The 25,507-nt window shown below is 34.5% G+C and overlaps 1 protein-coding gene across 1 annotated transcript in view; it reads right to left on the reverse strand.

The window, feature by feature from the left end:
- Positions 1 to 2,832: 2,832 nt before the first annotated feature.
- KIF18A (kinesin family member 18A) overlaps positions 2,833 to 25,507 on the reverse strand; it is a 78,146-nt gene continuing 55,471 nt past the window's right edge. The window contains exons 14-17 of the mRNA XM_068555113.1: positions 12,200 to 12,641; positions 11,348 to 11,455; positions 5,642 to 5,751; positions 2,833 to 3,361 (exon numbers count right to left, since the gene is read on the reverse strand). Of these exons, the coding sequence (XP_068411214.1) occupies positions 3,279 to 3,361; positions 5,642 to 5,751; positions 11,348 to 11,455; positions 12,200 to 12,641 (743 nt within the window). The 3' untranslated portion in view covers positions 2,833 to 3,278. The remainder of the gene's footprint in view (positions 3,362 to 5,641; positions 5,752 to 11,347; positions 11,456 to 12,199; positions 12,642 to 25,507) is intronic.

Raw genomic sequence — 25,507 nt, forward strand, 5'->3', positions numbered from 1 at the left:
GTGTGTGGAAAGTGGTTGCTCCAAACTGGCACATAACTCTCTTGAGTTAAACCCCTACCATCATAACTCTATTCTATTCTCTAATCCTCTGTTGATTTTTTTTTTTTTAAACATCTTTATTGGGGTATAATTGCTTTATAATGGTGTGTCAGTTTCTGCCTTATAACAAAGTGAATCAGCTATACATATACATATATTCCCATACCTCTTCCCTCTTGCGTCTCCCTCCCACCCTCCCTATCCCACTCCTCTAGGTGGTCCCAAAGCACCGAGTTGATCTCCCTGCACTATGCGGCTGCTTCCCACTAGCTATCTATTTTACGTTTGGTAGTGTATATATGTCCACGCCACTCTCTCACTTCGTCCCAGCTTACCCTTTCCCTCCCCATATCCTCAAGTCCATTCATTCTCTAGTAGGTCTGTGTCTTCATTCCCGTCTTGCCCCCAGGCTCTTCATGACCTTTCTTTTTTTCTTAGATTCCATATATATGTGTTAGCATACGGTATTTGTTTTCCTCTTTCTGACTTACTTCACTCTGTATGACAGACTCTAGGTCCATCCACCTCACTACAAATAACTCAATTTCGTTTCTTTTTATGGCTGAGTAATATTCCATTGCATATATAGCCATTACTAATCCAGGACATTGTTCAAAGGATGTTCTTAGGGAAATCACCAGGAGTGCTTTAATAAAAGGATGTATTCTTTTTTTGTATGACATAAGAATATGGCCATATTTTCAGATTCATAAACAAGTGTACAGTGATGAAATGAAGTGATATCTGGGGTGCTTTAAAACACTCCAGCAAAGGAAGAAAAACAAAGGAAAAAAAGGGATATTCCAGACAAATGTGGAAACATTTGGTAATTGGGCTCAGTATTATGATTATATGAGGGTTCATTGTACTATCCTCCATTAAACATTTTTTTTAAGAGCTCTATGTTTCAAAGGAATTTGGGAGTCACTGGGTTAAACCAAGTAAGATTCTGACTGCAAGACATCAGGGGCTTATACTGTCAGCGTGCACGGTCCTCGTCCTGGCAGGCTGCCATCCCCTCTCTTCTTTGACACGGAACCCTTTCCTTGGCAGAGAGTAGGTGAGCCATGTTCTGTGGACTCTACTTTGGACATCATGATGTACAAGTTCTAGTGGATACTCCAAAATGTTCTCAGAAATGGCGTACAGTGTTAGTCAGAAGAGATAGCATCATCTAGGTTTCTCTCTGATCTTTGATGTGCCTCATGAAAATTATTTGTTGTCACCTGTCACTAAGAACAATCAATCTGTGGTAGCAGTATTTATAAAGTTCACAGTTAAAAATTTTACAAAGATGCCCATACTGCTTTCAAATGAGAATAAAAAAACAAATTGCAAACCAAATAGTATGATACTTTTTTGTATAAAAAACCGAGTATATAGGTTTGTATATGAATAAAATAAATGACTGGGCAGGGTACCTAAACTATTAGCAGTGGTTACAACTGGGAATGATATTGGTAGCGGGGGGGGGGGGGGGGAGGAGGAGGCACATTTTTATTGTTTACAGTTCTTTCTGGAATAACATATTGTTTTTTTAACAAAAATAAAGATAAATTATTTTAGTTAAAAATCAGTCTATGGTGCTGGGATAGTGGTCACCCTTAGAGGGAGGTGGGATACAAGAGAGGCTTCTAGAATTCTGATAATTCTTTATTCCTTGATCTGAGGGCTGGTTAGTGGGTTTGTTCACTTTGTAAAAATTCATTTAGCCATATATTTATGATTGGTCTATTTTCTACATAAGTTCATTTAAAAATTGCTTTCTAGTGACTTATTAAATAGCACCTTGTTTTAGTTTAAATGCATGAATTTTTTCCTTATTCATATATTCCACAGTTTTCCTTTCCCACATTCATTACTATTTATTCTCTCTAATTTCCCCTTAATGGGGTTGCATTGCAAAGGCGTTGTTAGTAACTTTTACAGAAGGTGAAATCCCTAGCTGATAAAAATGGCATATAAGAAAATCACTCACGTCTTATGGTGTGAGGTGGACCACGAGGTAGGGTCACTTAATCCTGCTAGCTAGCCATTCATCAGTATGTGGCAAAAAGATTTCTTTTGAAACATATAATTACCTAAAATAGATGGAAAGGAATAATAAAGACGCTAATGTAACTGATAAATAGGCGACACAACCAAAGGCCTAATGACAAAGGGAAAACAAAAATTGTCTATGGTTGTTCTCCCTACAGCAGATCCTAGGTATACTTTTATGAATATGGAATTATGAGTGTCACAGGTGGAAGGAACTTCAAAGATCATTATTCCATCTCATACTCTCTCAACTAGATTTTGATTTAAAAAACATGACTAATAATGGAAAGGTCTAAAATTTGCAGCTGGTTGTTAAATGGTTGTTTGCTTTGATGGGACAGGTCCTAGGCCATATGAAATTAGAAGTTCATTTAACCAAATACTTGTTGTATTCAGAAGATAAACAAGCCAAACAAAGCAGGTGAACAAGGACATAAGATTAAGTTGCAGCTCCACGTACTTCGTATAGCAGAGAAAATGATTAAAACATCTTCTCATTATCATTAAGGAACCTATGGATTATTTTCAGGTTTGGTTCTAGTGCCACATATCTTGAGCTAATCTGAAATACAAATATACAAAATTAACATTTTATAAAAAAATAATAGTTTAAGGTGTGTAAGGGGTAGTCACGAGACAGAAAAGCAAGCACTATAAAATCTACATCTTTAATGTATCTAGTAGTGAGAAACAATATTAGTATTTTATTCATGAAGACTACTTAAATAATATTTACAACAACTTTATGGGCACATATATGTACATTTGTACATCAAAGTATTTTTGGAAAGAAAAGACCAAATAAATCCTGGGTCATACATTTATCACTCCTAAATTCTCCTTATTTTAAAAGAACAGTAAAGATAATTTAAGTCTACTATTTTCTAAAATGTCCTAATCAACTTGTTGTAGCATAGTAAAACTGAGCTGCCACCATACTGACCTAGGAATTTTAAAGGGTAGCAAATATTTTAGAAACTTAAAACACACGTTTTCTGTTGAAATTTTACGTTTGCTTAGAATACAAAAGAACAAAACAGAAGGAATTTCATTTTCTGCTTGCTGAAGGTATTTGGGTAAACCTAGCTTTTAAGATGGTCTTCTTTCAAAGATTTTTAGGAAGTTTCTGAAAGGGTACTGGCAACAAACCCTTTTAAAAGCTGACTTGTCAATTTCATTTCCCTTGATTTTGAAGAGACTTATCTTAGATTTCCTTTTGAAATACTTCTTCCAAATTTTCTAACCATGCTTGGCTTTACTTTATGGATGTTTCTTTTATATTCTAGAGAAGAAATAAAAAGATATATAAATATGGTAAAAGTATCATTCAAAAAGAATTTCCACCATTCGTTAAACTTCACAGCTGTTAATTAACATGATTTAAAACAGAACACCAACAAAGAAACATTAATACCCTTGGTTTGAAAGTAGAAATTCATTTCTCCACATTGTAAACTGAAGTTTTAGTGCACATGTACGTACACCCCTTCCCCTGCCCCAAAGCTATCAAGTGAAGTCAGTGAATAAACTACCACATTTACTTCTGTTCTTGAACTAAGGAAAGACTACTTCTGTGAACATTGCTCCCTTTCTTTTGTGCATCATCAATTTTTTTTTTCATTCTTTTGGATTATTTCCCTAGGACTTTCAAACTTCCATATTTTTCCAATTTAGAAGTATCGTTTGAGTCCAGTACTTCTTAACGTGCTGACCCTGATCCCATAGCTCTCTTTCCTTTCACGGCTACCTCTAAAATGTGTTCCATCTCTCTATGTCCACTCTTCTGGTTCTTCTTCAGTGTTCACAATGATTCTCTACGCAACGAAGTGTTGTTACAAGAGGGGGCCACTGACTTCTTTATGGGTCTGTCTAATCTCTCATCCATTTTCTTGGTCACATTAGGTTTTAGTTTTAGGGGCACATGTTCTCTTGACACTATTTCTTATTTCTCTAAATGCTCAGTAAACAGAGTTTCTTTCTTTCCCACTGATGTTCCTTTTTTTTTTTTCTTTTTAATTTGTACACAGTTAGTTGGAGTCAGTTGAATACATTCTAAGGAAGGCAGCCCCAGTTCTCTTTTACTTTTCTAGTAATTCCTGATGTGTATTTGGCCATTTTCACTTGGATATCCTAATGTACATAAACCATTATCTTCCCTTAAACTAATACCTTTTTCTAAGTGCTCCATTATCCTTAACAAGACATAATCTTTCCTCTTTGGCAAGTATTGTAGTTTAGTATTCTCTCCTACTGTTTTCTCTATAGATTATTCATCTCTCTTTACATATAAGATATTTGATGCATTTTATACTATTCTTAGAAAATAAGCATATTAGGAAACCTAAGTCTCTATTATTTGAGAATTATCATTAATTTATTATTTGGTTGCAGGATTATGACTTCCTGGAGAACTTTTTCAGAAGACCAATAGGACAGTACATATGTACAACAACTGCATACACACAATGTTAAACATTATTAAATATGGTATGTTGAACCAAATAATCATCGTAAATTCTTCTTTTCAGGACTTCATTGTTTGATTTTTAAATCTGCACGAAAGACACTTCTATTGAGCTTAAGGTAAACAACTGTCACTGGGCACCACAAGAAGTAAGAATTTATCGATGCAGCTTGGCAAAGCTACTGAGAAATTTTATATTACTCTAATGAAAAAGCACTGACAGAAAAAACATTAATAATAGTTTTCATGTTATTCTTAGACATACTTGTTATCTCATGAAACCCCTTTAAATTCCAAGTGCTATAATTATGAGTTCCTTTAGAGAAGAACCAAACTGGGTCTTAATGATCTTTATATTCATCACAGAACCTAGCACATAGTGACTGCATAGTAAATACATACTTCCTGATTGAAGTCTTAGGAACTACAGTGTCAGAGAAACATAGGTCTGGACACAAAGGCCTAGAAATTGGTGGGTGCTATATACCTCTAGTTTCACTGAAGATGTTTCCTTACCATGGACTCATGTCACCTCCATATGCAATTGAGAGGATGTAATCACCACCATCAGCATTTTTTTTCGACTTACTAATTGGAGTTAAAATATGATTGTAACTAGGTATAGACTGGAACCTCACAATAATTGCACAAATGAATCAGAGGCCAAATTATTAAAAATAATAGGCTAAGAGAAAAATTTCAAGTGGATATAGTTTATCTGTAAAATATACTTAATCACTAACCTATTAAATAACATAGTTAATTATTTCAATTATTAGTTAAATTATTTACCCACTCTTCTGCAATACGAGGCAGTATGGATAACAAAAAGGGTACAGAATATAGAGTTAGGAGATCCAGTTCTGGGTTCTGGCTCCATCATGAAATATCTCTGTGATCTTGGGTGAGCATGCTCTCTACTTTGTGTCTTAAGTTTTCTTATCTGTAACAGGGGTAACCACACTCACCATGTACAATGATAAAGGTGATGAGTACATAAAAGGAGACTCCCATGAAAACACTGTAATAATATGTAAAGTACTATACATATGTTAGTTAATCATGTTATTAAATATCAAAATAAGAGCTGAGACATACCCATTGTTGGTCTGTTTTCTTGGAAGTGCTTATCACTTGAATTATCTTGGTGAACACGCTTGGCAGATCCAGAATTTACCTCAGCAGATAGCGAGGTATTTGATGTAGAGCTTCAAGGGAAAATTTTTATTTTAGTAAAGTCTTTTTTTATATCTCTAAGTTCAAATACATATTCTACATTCAATAATGATTAAAGAAAAAGTGAAATATTAAAATACTAAGTTGTAAAATCCCATAGAAGTAATTGGAGATACTAAATAAATTTTTGGCCCATAGGGAAGTTTAGCAGTGTGTGATTTTAATGACGTTTATTCAAATTGGAGATTATGAGTAGAGGTGTATGTCACAATTCTTTAACAGAACATTTCAGGGTGCTGTGCTGGACTGCATGCAAGCACTGTTATTCAAAGTGTAGAGATAAGGAGCACATTGCAAGAGGTGAAAAACTAATCTCAGATTACAAAACCCCTAATCCGGGGAATATGAACAGGTGAGATTGTTTGCAAACCTTGTTTTTAAATCAAAGCATGGTAATAGAAAGAGAATCTCTCTCTGATTATTGCAATTATAGAAAGTGAAATGAAAAGAATGACCTATTTTCACTTGTTTTGTCTTCAAAAATTTATATCACTCTCATGTTATTAATGGGTCAAATTTCTAACGCAATTTGAGTTGACATATTACTAAACACCTATTGTGGCCTCATGTCACAGGACATACAAGTGAGTAAGGCACAAACAAACCATGTCCTGAAAACTTACATAATAGATATATGGTGGGATGGGGGAAAAATAGGACAAATACACAAAATAATACAAGGCAGAGTAAAAAAACTGCACCACAGGTTTTCAAACTACAAGAAGCCACAGGTTCCTGAGTTTAGAAGAAGAAAGAAAAATGGAAGATTCTGTGGATGAGAAGAGATTGATCTGGGTCCTGAAAGATAGCAATCCAACCCTTCCCAGTCCTACAGAGGATCAAGTTTTATAGGCAGGGTTGGAGGTCAAAGTGGGAGATGAACAGCCCTTTCCACACTGATTTCAAATAAGCTAATTTTAGGAAATTTCTGGCTAGTCAAGATATTATATACCATTTTACAAGTCGATATTAATTTGATTGTCAGTTGGATTAACAACTGGAGGCTTCCCTTTATGGCAACAACTTGTTCTGGCAACCCTAAACGTGTGTTAAAGTGATGTGGGCTTATGTTTGTGGAACAGGAGAATATGGGTTATATGCTCATTGAAAGTAGTCAGAAATGGCAATTTAATATGTTAGCAAAGAAAAATGGGTATAAGCACAGTGAATGCTGGGAAAAATAAGTCAACCTATGTATCTAAATTTTCTAGAGCCTGTAAGAGAAATGATTATGGTGTTCATAATGATGATTTTGCCAGCTCTGTTCAAGAATGCAAATATCTTCCCAAAGTGGTTACAGAGAAGTACCTGTGTTATGAAAGTAAACAAATTCAGTTGTAGAAATTTTCTATTCACAAATGGTGCCAAATAAACTAAGTTACTATAAATCAATTTTGGAATCTAAAACACACAGTTTTGATTTTATATATCTATATATCTATATATCTATATATATATCAGCTGTCTTTGGGTCATTTGGTGATTTTATGTCTTCAAGTGTAAAGATCAATGTCACTGGTTACTTTTGATGAGGGTTGTTTTCCCTGCAATATATCTTAAGGTTTTCTTTATTATTTTATGGTATGATTCTTCACTTTGTTTAGTTCTAAGACCTTTGTTTTCACTCACAGTTTGTTTTTATTTGAAAATCAGGGTTTTGAATAAATCTATTTGAATAAAACTCACATTTCTAGGAATGAAATCAAAGCCTAATCAAATAAGTTATGTATTTATATATAAGTAAAACACACTCGAACGTTTTTAGGATTTAGGTAACATAGTCAACTAATAAAATATTTAACATTTGTTATAAATTTATGTTAGATTTATATTAGATCACAAAATAAAAAGACCTAAAATTGGCATGGGTACAAATTCAAACTATTTTAAAGACTGTTTTGAGAAGAAACCTACAGAATCTTCTAGTTGTATGCCAAATGTATTTCCATAACTATTAATAAAAGTTAAGATTTGTCTTTTGTTCCCTTACATAGGTATAATATTTTTGCTTGATAAACATAATGCATCTCATATTCTTTCAGTGGAGATAATTTCTAGTTGGAATCATAGACATTTTTCAAAATAAACCAAAAATGTATGTAGGTGTGAGACCACTTTTGAGTGCCAAGAAAGACTGTGGAACAAACAAAAAACCAACCAACCAAATAGACACAAAGCAAACAAAACCCCAAATTAATAAATATAATTTATAAGTAAAAATTTACATATATATTTGTGTATTTGGTAAATTGATACATTTAGTTAAAATAGTCTGTTACAGTGATTATATAAATTGAAATGATTACACATCTGATATTCTCAATTTCAGTAGTTACTAAAAAATTCAGTCTGGTAGGTTTCTGGAATATCCAGTGCTTCTAGATGCTAATTTTTTTTTTTTTCTTTTGAGAGAAAAACTGATAAAAAAAAAAAGTAATTCTATACATGGAGCCGTTCCTCATTTTTAAAAACCATAACAAAATATACACACACCTAAATATGTACATAAAGTTGTTAAGTGGAAAATACCAGAGTCCATTACTCTCAAGCTCATGTAGATTTAATTGGGGGAAAGGAAGATTCTTTTAAAGAGTAATTATGTACATTTCTAGCATTAATCTCTTTTAACCTTAGTTAATGGCAGGATCTAATTATTGGTACCAGAGGGAATGTAACAGAGCAATTAATAGGCTATGAGAAATCTTACTTTCTTTAGTTGTCTTTTAATATTATTTCGGAAGCCCTTTAACTCATCTAAACCCACTCCAAATACACAATTTACATACCAGGACATTTCTTGAAAAATCATTTGGTTTTGATAATGACTATGTTTACATTTAAAAGTTATTCTTAGCTATAAACTTTTGCTACATCTTAGTTACAACAGCAGAGCATGTTACCAGTGAAGAACAAGAAAAGTCCCCAGCATTAATTAAAGAAAAGAATAACATGACTCACACAACGAAAATTAGTGACAAGACGGATAAAACAGATGATGGTGGTTAGCTAGGCTAAGTGACTGATTCCCATATACGACTAATTGCACAATTCAAATTTGTGACACAGCAAAATACAAAATTGTAAATGTCATGGATAGAGACATTCAGGAAAAATCAATCCATGAATTTTAAACATAAACATTTCAAGACTCTGCTGGTACTTTGGAGGGTACTTTGGACAGATGCTAAATGCAACTATGAGCTGATACTCTATGTGGCACAAATAAATAGGCTGTTTGTAAATTTGTTAGCACTAGCCTGGATGATAACATGTCCACGGTGGAATACAGGAAACTTAAAAAAGAGTTATCTTAAGATCGTATGCTCTTCTCTTCATAATCACATGTTAAAGAAAAAGAGGTAAAGCAAGTCAGATCCATTTTACAGTTTAACCATTCACTGTATCTTGTCATTGCATTCTATGTTACAGGATATAAAGACTATATAATGGGCTTCATGTCATATAAGTCAATATATTTAAGATTTTTTTTCCTTGTCTTTAATTTTTAGCTGTTTTACTGCTATGTACCTAGGTATGTTTCTCTTTGTATTAATGCTGCTTGCAGTTTGCATTGCTTCTCAAACCTGTGATTTGCCATCTTTGGTCAGTTTTGGAAAATTATTAGCCAGCATCTTCTCAAATACTGTTTTTTCCCATTCTTTTTCTCACTTCTTTCTGGGACTCAAAATACACATATGCTAGACCTTTTTAATTGTGTCCCATATGTCTCTTTTTGCTCTTCTCTGTATTTTTATCTTTTTATACTTTTGCAATTGGTTTGAATATTTTTCTATTAACCTATCTTACAGTTCACTAAACTTTCTTCTGCCATGCTTAATCTGTTAAATTGATTTGAGTTTGCAATTTCAGTATATTCTATTTTTCAGTTCAGAATATCCATTTGATTCATTTTAATAGAATCCAGTTCTCTGGGAAATTGTCATCTATTTTATTGAACTTAATCACAATTAAATTTTTAAAGTCCCTATCTGATAATCTCAATATCTGTATCACTGCTTCCCCAATTTGTTTTTTTCTCTTGATTTTCAGTCATTTCATCCTGTCTCCTGGCATTCTTGGTAACTTTTGCTTAAGTGCTAAAACACTGCATATGAAAAACTGTAGAGGCTGGAGGTGGTATATTCTTCAGAGATGATTTAATTTTCTTCTGGCAAGTAGGCAGAATAGAGATAGATCACCTTGATCCAAAAAGGGATTGAACTGGTCAAAGGTCTGTTTCAGGCTTTCAAGAGCCAGTCTATTTCCAGTTTGCTCTACTCCTACCTAAAGCATAGGCCTTCAAAGATTTCAAATAAAACCCTGGGCATTTAACAGGGCCTTTTCTCCATGATGATCCCTAAACAACAATTTTTGTGTCCTGGTCCCATGAGAAGGTCAAAACTCTGCTTATTACTTTAGCCTCTTGGCAGCCACTTTTAGTTGGTTTTGTGGCCTCTTATTCCACAGAGTTTAGAAATTGGCCAATACCTTGAGGGCAAAAGCTACACAGATTTTGTTTCCCTAGCTCAGTGAGATGCTGATAGCTATAGGCTTCCATTTTCGGCCTGACCTCTATATTTGATGCCATGAACTGGCAAATGCTAAATGGAAAAAAAGAGGCAGAGAAGGTCTTGTTCCTTTCCTCTGGGATCTTAGACCCTCAAGTCCTGGCTGTGTTGGTTGTTCCTGAGTGCCTTCAAGCAGCTGTTAGTTGAATTTTATCAGCTTTTATAATTGTTCCTGATGGAAAACTTGGTCTGATATAAGCTACAATGTCACAGCCGGAAACAGAAGTCTATTCACTCATCACATTTTAGTCATATATCAAAATCCATTAAAATAATATAATTTTAGGACTGAAGAAATTCAGTAATGTCTGAAGGGAGAAATACCAAATGAGTAAAAATTGTCAACAGAAGAAAACTTAAAATTAAATGACCTTTTTGAAGGCCAGAAGACTTTTAAATTTATTTTTAATAATCTGAAATATGGAATACTTTATACAAATATCAAGTGAAATATCTGGGCTTTATCAAGATCTCCCTTTGATAATATAAAACTAGTGTTGGGACTTCCCTGGTGGCACAGTGGTTAAGAATCCGCCTGCCAATGCAGGGGACACGGGTTTGAGCCCTGGTCCGGGAAGATCCCACATGCCACGGAGCAACTAAGCCCGTGCGCCACAACTACTGAGCCTGCGCTCTAGAGCCCGTGAGCCACGACTACTGAGCCCACGTGCCACAACTGCTGAAGCCCGTGCACCTAGACCCCATGCTCCGCAGCAAGAGAAGCCACTGCAATGAGAAGCCCGCACACCACAAAGAAGAGCAGCATAGGCCCGTGCACAGCAACAAAGACCCAGTGCAGCCAAAAATAAATAAATTAAAAATAAATAAATAAATAAATAAATAAATAAAACTAGTGCTGCATTCAGAGCAGTTTACTATATGTATGCTTAAATGTGAATTGACAGTCTAATTACAAGAAATAAAAAGAGCTGTAGGAAACAAAGTATAAAGATGATCTTACATAAGTATAAAGCCTGAACCAGTTTATGTTTAAAGGTACCTTGTTAGTTTCCGTTTCCTTTTGGCAGCAGCAGTCATTGCCATGTAGGATGGTACTATGCTTGGTATAGGCAGAGAATGTTTAGTTGAGAATGAAGAAGGGGCAAGCCTGTATATTAAATAATGAAAAATAAAAAGAGTAATTTTGATTTGTACTATGGAGAAAAAAGGGGTCATACACTTCCATAATTAGAACACCATTTTGTCTTAATACATAAAGGAAAACATTATTCAATACTATAAACTTCCCTTGATTGCCTGGGGTTTTCTTTTCTCTTTTTTAAACCATAGATAGATTTCTGCATTCCCACAGCATAGAAAGGTGAAGGTATCATTCTTCCCATATTTAGATTAATTGTGAATATACATATTAAGTGAGAAGGATATGTTTTTGCTTGGATGACATGCAGTCAACCATACCTTAGACTTACGACTATTTCAGAGTGAGCTGAGGTTTGCTAAACATCAATAGAAACTGTGGTATTTCCTTTAGTGAAGATATTAACGAATAATAATAAACAATTGGTAATCATCCATTGACGGCTTGTAACATCTTAACTCTGGAGTATGAAGAACAAACGAAGTATATCTTAAGGTCTCCTCTAGCCTAACAAGGGTCAATCAACTTAAGTTTTAAAATTAAAGACTTCACAATATTGTGTTAGTGGATTAATATTTAGAGAGAAAGACAATTAAGATTTAATGGAGGTAAAAACACTGACTTTTGTAATCAAGATGGCATACTTCATCTATGAAACAGATCTTAAATACAGCTACAGAGGAAAAAGAGAGCTAACAGTTTAAAGGCTATGTAAATAAAACAAAAGAAGAATTGGCAAATAGTCCTGTGTACCTTTGTAAAATGTTATTGTTTGGTAGTGATTCTTGTTCAGGTAATTTACTTTTCAAGCTATTGGTGTCTTCACGTATAATAAATGTAGACTCCAAATCCTCCTGGCCACATTCTTTTCTCTTGCTGAGAGGGATATCTACTTCACACAACATTTTCAGAGAATTATCACTGTTTGTATTTGAGTTGATGTCCTGAAAACTGGTAGTATGTGATGACGATTTTAATAAGGTCACTGCAGATGGATATTGAGAAGTTTTTCTACAGTCTTCTGGAGTATACACAATGGGTTGAAGTTCTCTGCTGAGGGAATCATTGAGCGGCATATTTTCAGACAGTGTAGATTGTGGGGGATGTTTTGCTTTCAAGGGAGAAGGCATTAATTTTCTTCGGGTTCTTTTTTGTGGAGGAATTTTAAGCAGATTGGATTCACTCGAAGATGTGCCTGTTCAACAAAATTAAAAAGAAGTTCAATAATGTTGCCTAAATAGCTTTCCAATAACCTTATCAGTTAAGAGGAGGAAAAAAAAAAAAACCCAATAATAAGTATATTTTCTGCCAAATTGATAAAAATTTAAAAGAAAATAAATAAGTTGGAAAGAAAAAAGTTATTGCTAATAACGTTAAAGTTAATAAACTCATTATAAAGAAATTCTACAACAGAAAATAGATGAAGTAGCTAATATCAATATTAATTTATAGATACAGCTATCTTGAGATATTGGGCAATTATGAAAATAAACTGCATCCAGTAAATGTATACATTTCTCTGAGGATCTGTACTTGACCCTCTTATTCTATACTCATTTCTTTTTTCTTTTTTTAATTGAAGTATAGTTGGTTTACAACACTGTTAGTGTCTGGTGTACAGCAAATTGATTCAGTTTTATATATATATTCTTTTTTGGATTCTTTTCCATTATAGTTTATTATAAGACATTGAATATAGTTACCTGTGCTATACAGTAGGACCTTGTTGTTCACCTATTTTACATACAGTAGTTTTTAATCTGCTAATCTCAAACTCCTAATTTATCCCTACCCCTCCTTTCCCCTTTGGTAACCATAAATGTGTTTTTTATGTCTGGGAGTCTTTCTGTTTTTTAAATAAGTTCATTTGTATCTTTTTTCTTATATTCCACATTTAAGTGGTATCATATGATATTTGTCTTTCTCTGACTTACTTCACTTAGTATGATAATCTCTAGGTCCATACATGTTGCTGCAAATGGCATTATTTCATTCTTTTTTTATGGCTATACACTCTCATTTCTAATTATCCTCTTGCCACTACCTTCTCAGTCACGTGGGTCCCATATAACTAGATTTTTACCTTTTCCTTGCATTTCCCAATCTTCACCAATCCTGCCTCTTTTACACTTACAGTTAAAACATAATTCTGATCATGTCATTCTCCTGATTAAAGATGTTTAGTAATCTTGAAACAGAAACATAATGTCCAGAGATTTTTAGTAGGGGAATTCTTGTTCCTTGCTCCAAAATTAGGAGACAAATTGTTTTGTTTGAACTTAAGTGTGAACTCCCACAATACTAGACATGCTTAAATATTTAAGTACATAAAGACTTCTCACTTTCTTTTAGTGTACAAAATAATGACTTGATTACATACATAACAATAATCTTGATCAGCTCCAGTGTACTTATGTTGCATTTTTTAATTAATATATATTTTTTTCTGCTTTGCCTATTTCATTCTGGTAAACTTCATGGTGCCTGACACAAAGTAACTCTGCTTGGAGTGTGCTGTCCAGGGAAGAAACTATAATGTGTTTTTCTCACCATGTTTTCAAATCAGGCAGTAAAATTCCCAATTGATGTTATATTTGCTTTATAATATAATAATAACTTAAGTAACACTGAAAGCTGAATAAAATAAGTGCTATGTATTTCAATAAAGCAATTCAAACTTTCAACCAACTTAGAAAATACACTTATAACAATCAGCAACAGTACATGCATTATTCTTATTACATTAGTTGACAATAGACTCTGCTGTGGCTAGGTTGACAATTACCCTCTAGGAAATACAATTTAAAAACAGGAAGAAAAATATGATCCCTGTTCTACTAAGGAATTTTACTTTTCTGAGAACTAGATAAATGAGATCCAGATCTTAAAATAATTTTCCACTCCCTTTAACATGACATTTGTCAAATTTTCCATTACCAGATATTTTTATACTAATGCTGCAGTGTAAAGACAGTAACTTTTCTCCACTGTGCTGCTACCACCAATTTGGTGGCTATTAATAGCTGGAAGATTAACTTCTTTTCCCAGGAGAGGGAGCAGGGGTATGCAGAGGATAGAAAACTATATCGAGGATAGAAAACTGAATTGGGAGTCAGGAGACTTGGATTCTATTTCTGGCTTCACCAACAACTCACTGAGTGACCTTGGGCAACTCACTTAAGCAGTGTGGGCATTAATACCCCCTAGAAAAAAGGGGATACTATCTTTCTATGTACAGGGATTTTTCTCGGATTAGATAATATCTATAAAATACTTAGGGCTCAAGGAAAGGCTCTAGAAATATAGGCTTCAACTGTTAGCATTATGACGTTCACAGGGTTAGCTGTAATTTACTTTCCAGTATTCCATCAATACCCAGCGCACCATTATCACCAAAAGAATATATTTCAAACAATATATTGTTTGAATATATTTCCCTTTCAGTTTATCAGATATCCAGTTTATCAAGGCTGATGATAAACCGTAATATAAGCCAAAGGTATTGTTAAAGCAGGCACATCTAAGTGTTATTTGAACATGCAGGCGTCGTAACAACATTCTAAAATTTAGAACACAATGGACCATGAAATCTCAAGGGATAAGGATTATCCAGAGTAACTATTTTTCTTGTGCATATCTACAGAGGGATAATCTCTGGAGTGGCAGTGGGCAAATTCCCATGATGGTGGACCATGTTTTCTCTATTGCTTATAAACAGCATGAAAAGGGGGGGGGGGGTCTTCCATAACACACCAAAAAAAATCTACCTCTTCTTTGGGATAATCTAAACATACATCCAATATCAAATTTTGATATGATCAGACTAAGTAACAGTTTGCAGTGAAAGCAATAGTAATCTTACAATGACACTATCTTTAGCTATAATTCTGCTCTCCTGATAGGAGAAGGAGAAACATGAAGATGTGGCCGATAATGGACTCACATACCACTGTTTTCTGGACCTGAAAGGAGAGGTGCCACAGACACACAGCATGTACAAAATACAAATCCAGGGGGTTCTTTTCTTTCTATCCTCTCAATTATTAAGTACAGATAAAATAAAAGGAGAGCAGAAAATAGATGGTCAATTCAGGACTACTTAGCTGACTGGTTGCTAAGAAAGGTTCGGAAGATAATCAGAGCAAAATAAGATTTAAAGGCTTAAATAAAAATTCAACAGTCAATTCACTGTAACTGTAAGGGGATAATGACTCCGTTTATTCCTGAAGACTAAAAGAACACGATAAACAACATGAGATTTCATTTTGAATACGATATCCAGAATATATAAATACAACTATATAATAAATAGTCATTCCCCTTTAGTTAGGCAATGGAATACTTTAAGTGGGTATGGCAAACTGGAGGGTGCTGGATTAGGGGCTACAACAACCACTGGATATGCTAGGTCTATGTCCATAAAAGAGATCTGCTGTATTTTTCCATTAGAGGATGTGCAGTAACTTTCCAGAAAAGCAGGCTTGGGGAGTCTGTAGTTTCCCCTGATTCAGCCTGGGAAAATACTATCTAACAAGATTCTGTAATTCTTTGGCCTACAGAGTGGAAATGACTAAGAAGGAACCTGGAGGAAGATTATAACTCCTTTAAAAAGGGCCCATAAAACGAGAAAAGGAATCATATAGTTAAGGACTTTCAGAACAAGGGACTCTAATAGGTAATGGTAGTCAATGAAACACCTCAGCAATAGAGGTGCCACACAGGAGGTAACAGGACATTAAAAATGCATTGTTACAAGGTAGGCTCTTATAAATTGGGATGGAAAAGATTGGTAGCTGCTTGGGAGGATAGCAAGTCTTCTCTCCAGGGTCTCTCCATCTAAAGAACCAGCCTACTACATCATATATTAAGGATAGAAGGTAGCAGGTATCCTATGTTCCGAAAAATTGTGTTCTTTCTAGACCATGTCTTGGAACTTTAATCCTCCAACACAGTGTAGGTATACTGCATTCCTCTTGCTCTGAAATGGCTATCATCCATGGTTATGTGAATATGACTTGTTGCAATTCATGTCCAAATAATAACAATAACCATAACGTCGAGACCTTTAAAAGAAGTGACTACTATTATTTTCAATATGGTATCAACGTTTATTTGATTAATGAAAAAAAAGGCTGTAGTCAGCTATGGAACAAGAAAAACAACCTAAGAGGACTGCATGTGCATAAAAAGATTCACTGTTTGTTCATTCATCTAGTATTAAGCACTGCCATGTTCCAGACCTTTTCTAGGTATTGAGAATGTAGCAGCAAACAAAACAGTTAAGAATTCACATTTCTGAGGGGAGAAGGCAGAAAAATAAATTATCTTAATACGTTAATAATGATATATGAGTTGTAAAGACAGTAAGACAGAAAAGTGGAGTAGAGGGTGATGGGAGAAAGGAGGGGTGTGATTTATGATGGCCAGGGAAGGTGATTCTAAGAATGGGATATGTGATCTGAGACTTGAATGGTTATGAAGGAGTCAGGCCTACAAAGATCTGGGGAAAGAGGCAGAGGAAACAGGAAGCGCAAGACCCAGTGGCAACAATAAATTTGTTGAGCTCAAGGAAACGAGAGAAGGCTAGTGTGATTGAAGTGCAGTGAGTTAGAGGGAGAGAAGAAATGAGAAGCTAGAGATATTGAAAGGGGCCAGCCTGTGTTAGGATATATGGATAAGATAAGGGCTTGGATTTATTCCAAGTGCAAAGGGATATCTGTGGAGGATTCTAAGCATGGCTAGGATGTGATCTGATTTACATTTTAAAAAAGATTGCTTTGCTTACTGGGTGGAGAAGAGAATATGAATGGGTAAGAGAGGAAACAAGGAACAAGAACAGTAACAAGACTATTGCTATAGCTCAGGCAAGAAATAACAAGAGCTTGGACTCAAGTGGTAGTAGTAGTGATAGATGTGGGAAGAGTGTGGTAATCAAATAATCAGATAAAAATTATATAAAGTAAATCCAGAATGTATGTAATAACATACATAGGTGTGATTAGGTGTCTGACAATCAGGAACAAAGATAAGGAGTTCACACAAAGGAGTAGTATATATTAATTTTATACCATTTAACAGAAATTGACAACTTTCCATAAAACCATGAACCATTTGACATGCACAATTATAGAAAAGTTCAAAAGGTCCTAAATATCATCCCTCAAATTTGGCATTCTCTTCTTACTGACATTCCCTGCTCCCAGCCCCCACTCATCAGGCTTGAAGTCCTGTCCCCTTGAGGAGCTCTGATCCAAGTGAATTCAGGTGTCTTAGAAACTGCTTCCTTCCCTCTCTGGTCTGGATACTTATGGACTTGAGGCAGCAGGTGCTCTTTGGGGTTTGAGGACATGATTTCTTAGTTAGAGATGATGGGTGTCATTATCATGCTGGGGTAGGCAAAAGGAAGGAAGGAGAGTGAGGCTAAGTAGGAAATGGTTCTAGAACAAGGGTGGCAGACAGAAGAAAATTTATTGAAAATGGATTTTGGCTCCTAGGAAGTTGTACAAAAAGCAATGTGAGGGGAAGACGTAAGTTAATAGAGTGATGGGAAAGGGCATCTCCTTTTAGGTCAGGTACTCTACTTTCTCATCTCTAAACACCCTCAAACAACTGAAACATTTATCTTCACTTCCAGACATAGACATACTGCGATTTCAGACACAAGCGCTGACTGCTTCACTCCCAATATCTTGTTAATTATCTTGCACATTCAATTCCTTAAAAAGGAGCCAATGCATTTTAAATCCATGTTTAGCAAAGCCTTGAAAATGCAAAATCTGGTCTTGTAGTGAATGCATTAATCAAGTAATATATGATATACATGATATTAGAACCTTTTCTTTTTGGTAGGGGTAGAAGATAGAAAGGCACTGAATACTTAAATTTCTCATTAGAAGATCCAGTCCTTGGTTGGCTCCACCTTAAATGTCTCACCTTAGAAACACCCGTAGTACAAGAAGAGATATGAAGGTTAACTTTGTAAAAGAAAACCAGTTTTAACCAAGGTGGTAATCTGAGTAAAGGTATGTAGCTCCCCTTCCAGATTCCCTTTAAAATGACCATATAAAAGAAGCAGGAGAAAACTTGCTCTAATGTTAGTAATAAGAGAAGAGTATCATCTGCACACCAGGACAGTAGAGGACCTTATGAGAAATACTGCGTAGCTAGAACTGGAAAAAAGGAAGGCACAGAGAGAATAACTTATAATTTCCCCACTTCATCCTTCAATGCTATCCTTGGGAGTGAAGTAAAAGGCACTGGAAGAATGTCACTGAAGTTCCTTAAATGAGGAACAGGGATGAGGGAGTAGGTAGGGTAGGAGGAGAAAGGGTGAGACAACACTATGAGATACAGTGAAATGACAATATGTGAACACTAACAGCAGCACTAAGAGGCCCTAAGATTCAGTCCTGGTCTAGCTGTCTCACTGTAGAAAGGAACGCTGAACAGAAAGTGTCCAACCCTGTGGGCCTTGCTCCCAGCACTGGTGGCAAAGAGGCAAAGTCTCTAGCTGAGGCTACCTGAGGCTCTGGTTTCTTTCCTATACTCCGTGGGCTCTGAGATCCATGAAAAGGAATGCACTTCCCCCATATCTCTGGACCTTACTATCTACTTGATTATCAGCAAGCTAAGGGCAAAACCATACTACTACTAAGCACAGAGGAAACTCACTGGACCAGTAAAAGGATAATACAGTATAAAGGAGTGGCGGAGCTGGCACACAAACTCAGGCCTTCTGAGAATCCAGAAGCCATGTTCTACCTACACCAAGCTCCTACCACAGGGAGAATTTGATCAATTAGGATAATGGCTAAATAAAACATGGGACATACATAATTACACTGTTATTTAAAGCCATATTTTACAGATTATCTGATGATTTGGGAAAATGGCCCATGAAATGAAGCAGTAAAGAAATTTAAATACAGCATGATCCCAATTTTGAAAAAAAAACAAACAAAAAACCCATCAAAACCAAATCAAAGCATGTACATACAGACCCCAGGAGCAAAAAGGGGGGAAAAAGTCACAGAAAACAGAGCAGAAGGAAATATGGCTCATTAGCTGAAAGACCTAACTATGTACACAGAACACAACCAGGGTCATCAGATATTTGAGAGTATGTCTTTCAACATGATAATCAAGACATATGACTACGCACAGGAAAAAAAAGTGAGAGGAAATGAACGAGTATATTAGGATAACCATAATTAATATCTTCTGAGAAATGAGAAATTATTACATTCATGAAGCAAAACCAAAGTGCTATAAGAAACACTGAATTATAAGAAAGAGTTCTTAGAAATTTAAAATGAGAGGGAAAAAAAAAAAAAAAAAAAGTAAAGGTTCTAAGATAAAGTGGAAGACATCTCCTAGAGAGAAGAACAAACAAACCAAAAGAGGTAAATACTGGAAAACAGATAATAGAATTAGAGGATCAATTCAGAAGATCCAACATCAGAATAATAAGTGTTCCAAAGACAGAACAGAAAGAAGGGCAGAAACATACTATGGAGGTTTATGTATGTAAGCACGTGGAAGTGCTTGAATACATATGTGAACATTTCTCAGAGTGGAAGGATAAAGGTTTCCAGAGAAAAAGGCCCACAAACTGTTTAGCATAATGAACTTAAAAAAGACTAACACCAAGGTATAGCATTGTGACGTTTCAGAATACCAAGGATCCCAAAATCTTCCTGGGAGAAAAAGTCCCACACGAAGTATGAAGAATAAAAATGGCACGACAGTTAATGGCAACACTGGAATCTAGAAATCAATGGAGCAATGTCTTCGCAGTTCTTAGAAAAATTATTTCCAACCTAGAATTCCATACCTAGTCAATCAGAAGATAAAAATATTGCTGTACATCCAAGGTCTAAAAAAATTTTACTTCCTATGCACCCATTCTCCAGAATTTATTGGAGGATGTACTTCCGTAGAATAAAGGAGAACAACAAGAAAGAGGATGGGAAGAAAAGCAAATACTACACACAGAAACCATAAAGCTGTACAAGAAAGAGAATTTATACACTTCTTAGCTCAACAGAGAACACTGTTTACTTGAAAACACTCTAGAGATTTATTTTTAAAAAGGTGAAAAACTGTTTTGGCAAAAAGGGGGAGAGGAGGAAATGTATACACATTGTAAAGGAGTTAAATCCTTTAAAATAAAATGAAATAAAAGTAAGTAGATAATATCTAAAATTGGAAAAATATAAACAAATAAGAATTAGCAGTATAAATTTGAAATTTAGAAATTAGGAGGAAAAATCAAAAGAAATAGCTAAAAGGTGAATAAGAATTGGGAGTGGGCAGCAATAGGGCAAGGAATACTTACACAAATATTATAGTACTTGTTAGCTTTCTAAATTATGTGCAGGTATTACTTTTATAAAAATATAAACTGAATTTTAAGAGGTGGAGGTGAAGAGGGGGAAAAAAGGAGGGGGCAGGGGGAGAGGGGAGAGACGGATAGACACACATACATGCACACACATGCAGAAGCTTTTAATGAAAAGAAAAATGGTTAAACTTTGGGGCTATAAAAGGAAAGAGCAGTCCAAAATCATATCTCTTGCTTGTCCTGGGATAGCTTTACCCCAAATCTGTGGACTCTGAGTGGGGTCAAACTAGCCAAAGCTATGAGTCTAACTGAAACATGCAAGCAGATAACATGAAATGGAATTGGCAATCAAATAGAAGGGCAAAATGAACATTCTAGGCCTAGGGAAGGTGGGAAAGATCTTTTATTTAGCCCCATTCTCCACTGGCTTACCATCTCACTCTCCTACTTACGTTTTCCCTAGCATGCAACAAAAAGAAAGGCAGGACAGTTATCTATCTAGTAATTTAAAGAGGGCCAATAAAAATGTGAATCAGGGCTTCCCTGGTGGCGCAGTGGTTGAGAATCTGCCTGCCAATGCAGGGGACACGGGTTCGAGCCCTGGTCTGGGAAGATCCCACATGCCGCGGAGCAACTAAGCCCGTGAGCCACAATTACTGAGCCTGCGCGTCTGGAGCCTGTGCTCCGCAACGGGAGAGGCCGCGATAGTGAGAGGCCCGCGCACCGCGATGAAGAGTGGCCCCCGCTTGCCACAACTAGAGAAAGCCCTCGCACAGAAACGAAGATCCAACACAGCCAAAAATAAATAAGTAAAATTAAAAAAAAAAAAATGTGAATCAATCAGCAAAAATAAATCATTCAATATGGTGAGAATGAGCAGAATGGATTTAAAGTCATGAGTCCCAGGAATGAAGGAAAATTCCTCTTCTTCAGGGAAGAGGTAAACCACTTGTGAAATATGAATGTTAGCATGTGTAATTCTGATATGCTTTAAAGTTTATAGCACATAATAAATAGTAGAAATAAAAATAAAGCTTAGATAGCAAAAATTCTAAGAAATGAAAGATATATTTTGTATGAGGACATGGATTTAATCAGTTTGCTTTCAGATATTTTAAGGGTCCTAAAGACCTCTAGCTTTAATGATATTTCTTATACCTATCTTTATCTTTACATTTAGATTCCATACGAAGGTAAGATATACTTTAATTTCTTCACAGGTCTGTTGAGATGTTCAGATGATTAAACAGAGAGGATACCACTTTAAGGATCAAGACATTTTCTATTACTATTTTCAAATTAACTAGAATACATATAATTCTAAAGAACAGTTTGGGAACTTCCTGGAGAGAAAATGTTCATTGAAAAATAACTTTGGTATTGCTTTACTTATAAAGGTCTATCATAGTTATCTTGAAATTCAAGACGATCTCTTAAGGCTTTTTAACACTTCACATAGTTGAAGGCACATATTAATAAAATAATATAATGCACCCTATTGTTGTCTTTACAGTTATGAAGTCTTTTTAGCAAAAAATACATAAACAATGCTAGAGATTTATTCATCAACTCCCTTAGGGAAGAGGTTTAGGGAAGAGGGTAGGCAATGAAAGTTATATGATTAAATAATATAACTTTTCAAAATGACTATGTCCTACAATTTGGACCAGGATTTGAAAAGTGATCAGAGACAGATCAGAGTTAATGAAAGATAGAAAAGCCTCTCTTCTAAACCCTCTTCTAAGCCTCTCTTCTAAATTCATTTGCTTAATGAATCCAATCCTAGTCTTTGTAATACTTAACCATTAATAGTTTAGGAAATATCTTAAAATATTTATATGGTGCTTTAAGGCATCGTATATACAGCTGAAAATGTGCATTTCAGGATAAAGTGGTTTAGTGTTCTATTTATCTGTTCCTACATTATGGCTAGAGATTCCCGCTTCAAAAAGTTTGTTTACTGTAAGTCCATAAAGAGACTTAAAAAGGAAGTCAGAAAAAAACATTTGTTGAGACTGCCAAGGTTTAGAAGCCTTTCAAAGTCTTTTAAGTATTAAAACCACTTTCAAAATTAACTCTAAATGCAAGTGCTAAAATTGTGGATAGTGAAAAAATACAATTTTCATCAGTAGTAGTCCAAATTCTAACACAATGTTACCTAGATTACAACATAAGAACATTAACATTTGTGTAGTCTGTGTAGCATTTTATAGCATAAAATATGCTATTAATATAAGCCACAGCTTAATATCAAAACAAAAACAGTAAAAATAGTAATAAAATTAGAATTAATTTGTCTGCTCACTAAATTATATTTGCTAAGTGGTTAAAAGAAATTATGAACAAATATTTGATGATTGGTTAAGTGGTTAATGAAGAAGTAAACACAGTTTAGATATTAATCTGCCATTTGCCATCATTCCCCCAAACTTCCGAAATTTTAAGGAATATGATCAACTAATGGCAGTGCAATAAAGGCAATAAATTAGATATTTTGACTTTGTTAGTGAAATACAGGAGAGTCTCATAAAGAAGTATATGAAAAAGACATTTGAGAAATTGCTTATACCTCAAGAGAAACATGTAAAAATGTATTTACTGGCTGCATTGTTCTTTAAGCTATTTAAGTCCACTTGTGAGCATAATCTAGTTTGCTTCATTGTTTCAATCTTTCAAATATTTCATTTCTCCAAGAAGCTTATCCCACAGATTTGGTTTAGGACTCTAAAATGTTTCCAGTAGAAAGCAGGAAAAGACAGAGTTGTTTCATGTCTGTCTTCCTAAAAGTAGTTTTTAAGAAATGTCAGTATATTTTTACTTTTAAAAGACTTTTTTACAATATTTATTTTTTTGCTTATTATAAAAAATTTCCTTAACTAGGCCATAGGATTAACTGTTACATATATTAATATAGGCCACTTCTTATATGATTCCACTAATACACAAGGGTATTATATAATTTAAGATAATTATATATTATATAATATGCTAGTACATTAGTAGATCAGGGAAAAAGAAATAAAGTGGTGGTGTAAACGAGCTAAATCTTCATCTCTTAGAATGAGTTGATAATACCTAAACACAGATGAATTAAGAAACAGCAGTAAGCATACTGTTTAGAAATATTAGCGGAATACTAGAAACTTGTTATACATCATCCAACATGCATTTTAATAGAAAACAGAAAAAACAGACTTGTTTTATGTCTGTTTTCCTAAAAGTAGTTTTAGGAAATGTCAGTATATTTTTACTTTTAAATGAATTCTTTTAATTATTATAAGAAATGCCCTTAAATCAATGCATTATTAATAAGTCACATCTAAATAATTTTAAACCAATGCCCATTACAGAGGAAAAGGAACTTAAAACTTACACATAAATGTTTCACAGTAGCAAAAAAAGAAAGGCCCAAGTAATAGAAACCCTTACTTTATGATATTCTTATGTCATAAAAATCATATAGTTTAGCAATGTATATATTTTTTACTGAATTTCCACTTTAAAATGGTCATACTAATTCTTGATTAATTATAGACCACCAGGAAAATCACAGTGGGGTTCATCTCATACACAGAACCAGAATTTAGCACTATATGATCTTAATGTTCACTTAAACTTTCCTACTTTATAATTTGTTGCTCACAGCAAGAAAAGTGATATGCTCATACATCAATCATATTTGTTGTTGGCAGAACTGAAGTCTCTTATTGATTTACCAGGAGGAAGTCAGGTAAAGAAACCAAGCAATGCAAAGTAATAACATATATAAATATGATTATAATGAAGACTTAAAAATACAAAATTTTCTTCACAGACCCAAAAGTATGAATAGAAGGCACTATACCATTTCAACCCCTCAAAACTGAGATGTCATCTACCTACCGCTACTAGAAGAAAGAAAACATAAATGTGAATTAAATAGATAAATACCTTTATAATTTAAAGTTGGGCTACATAGAAATTAAAAACCACCATAAATAAGAGAAAAAAATATACCACATATGGGAAAGTGTTTAAAGCTCTTGTCTGTATATATATGTATATCTATGTATATACATGTGTGGTCATCTATCTATCAAACAAAGTAAATAAGGAAAATGAGAGATAATAGAAAAATAAGACAAAGGAGATATACAGGTAACTCAGAATGAAATACAAATGGACAAAAGCACATTAAAAAAAATATTCACCTTCTACCTCCCTTTATGGGGGTGGACTGTACACTTATAATAGTTCCGGAGAATAACCTGACAATGCATATCAAATGCTTTAAAAATGTACAGACCCTTTGACCTAACTATTCTACTTTTGGGGGTCTTAGCCTAAGGAAATAATTAAACAAGTCACAAAATATGCACACACACACACAGATGTTTAGTGGAGTGTTGCTTGCAACAGCAAGAAAGGGAAAACAACTGAACCTTCATTAATAGGGGATTAGGTAAATATAACATGCAGGTAACAAAAATTACTTAAATTCATATTTGATAGGAAAATGTGTGTATAACAAGGGGTTCAGTGAAAAAAAGCAAAACGAGGTTAAAACATTAGTGAAAGGAGCAATAAACCTAAAAAAATGATGAAAAAACTGTTTTCGACTGTCAATGAATGAAGTTATAGTTTGTTGGGGAGAGGGAAGGTAAGATATGATAATTGCTATAACAATGGAATAAAAAATATAATGGAAATGTAAAAGAGTGTGTGCAGGCAAAGTGGGG

The sequence above is a fragment of the Eschrichtius robustus genome, chromosome 11 (genome assembly GCF_028021215.1).
Source record: "Eschrichtius robustus isolate mEscRob2 chromosome 11, mEscRob2.pri, whole genome shotgun sequence".
Classification (NCBI taxonomy): domain Eukaryota; kingdom Metazoa; phylum Chordata; class Mammalia; order Artiodactyla; family Eschrichtiidae; genus Eschrichtius; species Eschrichtius robustus.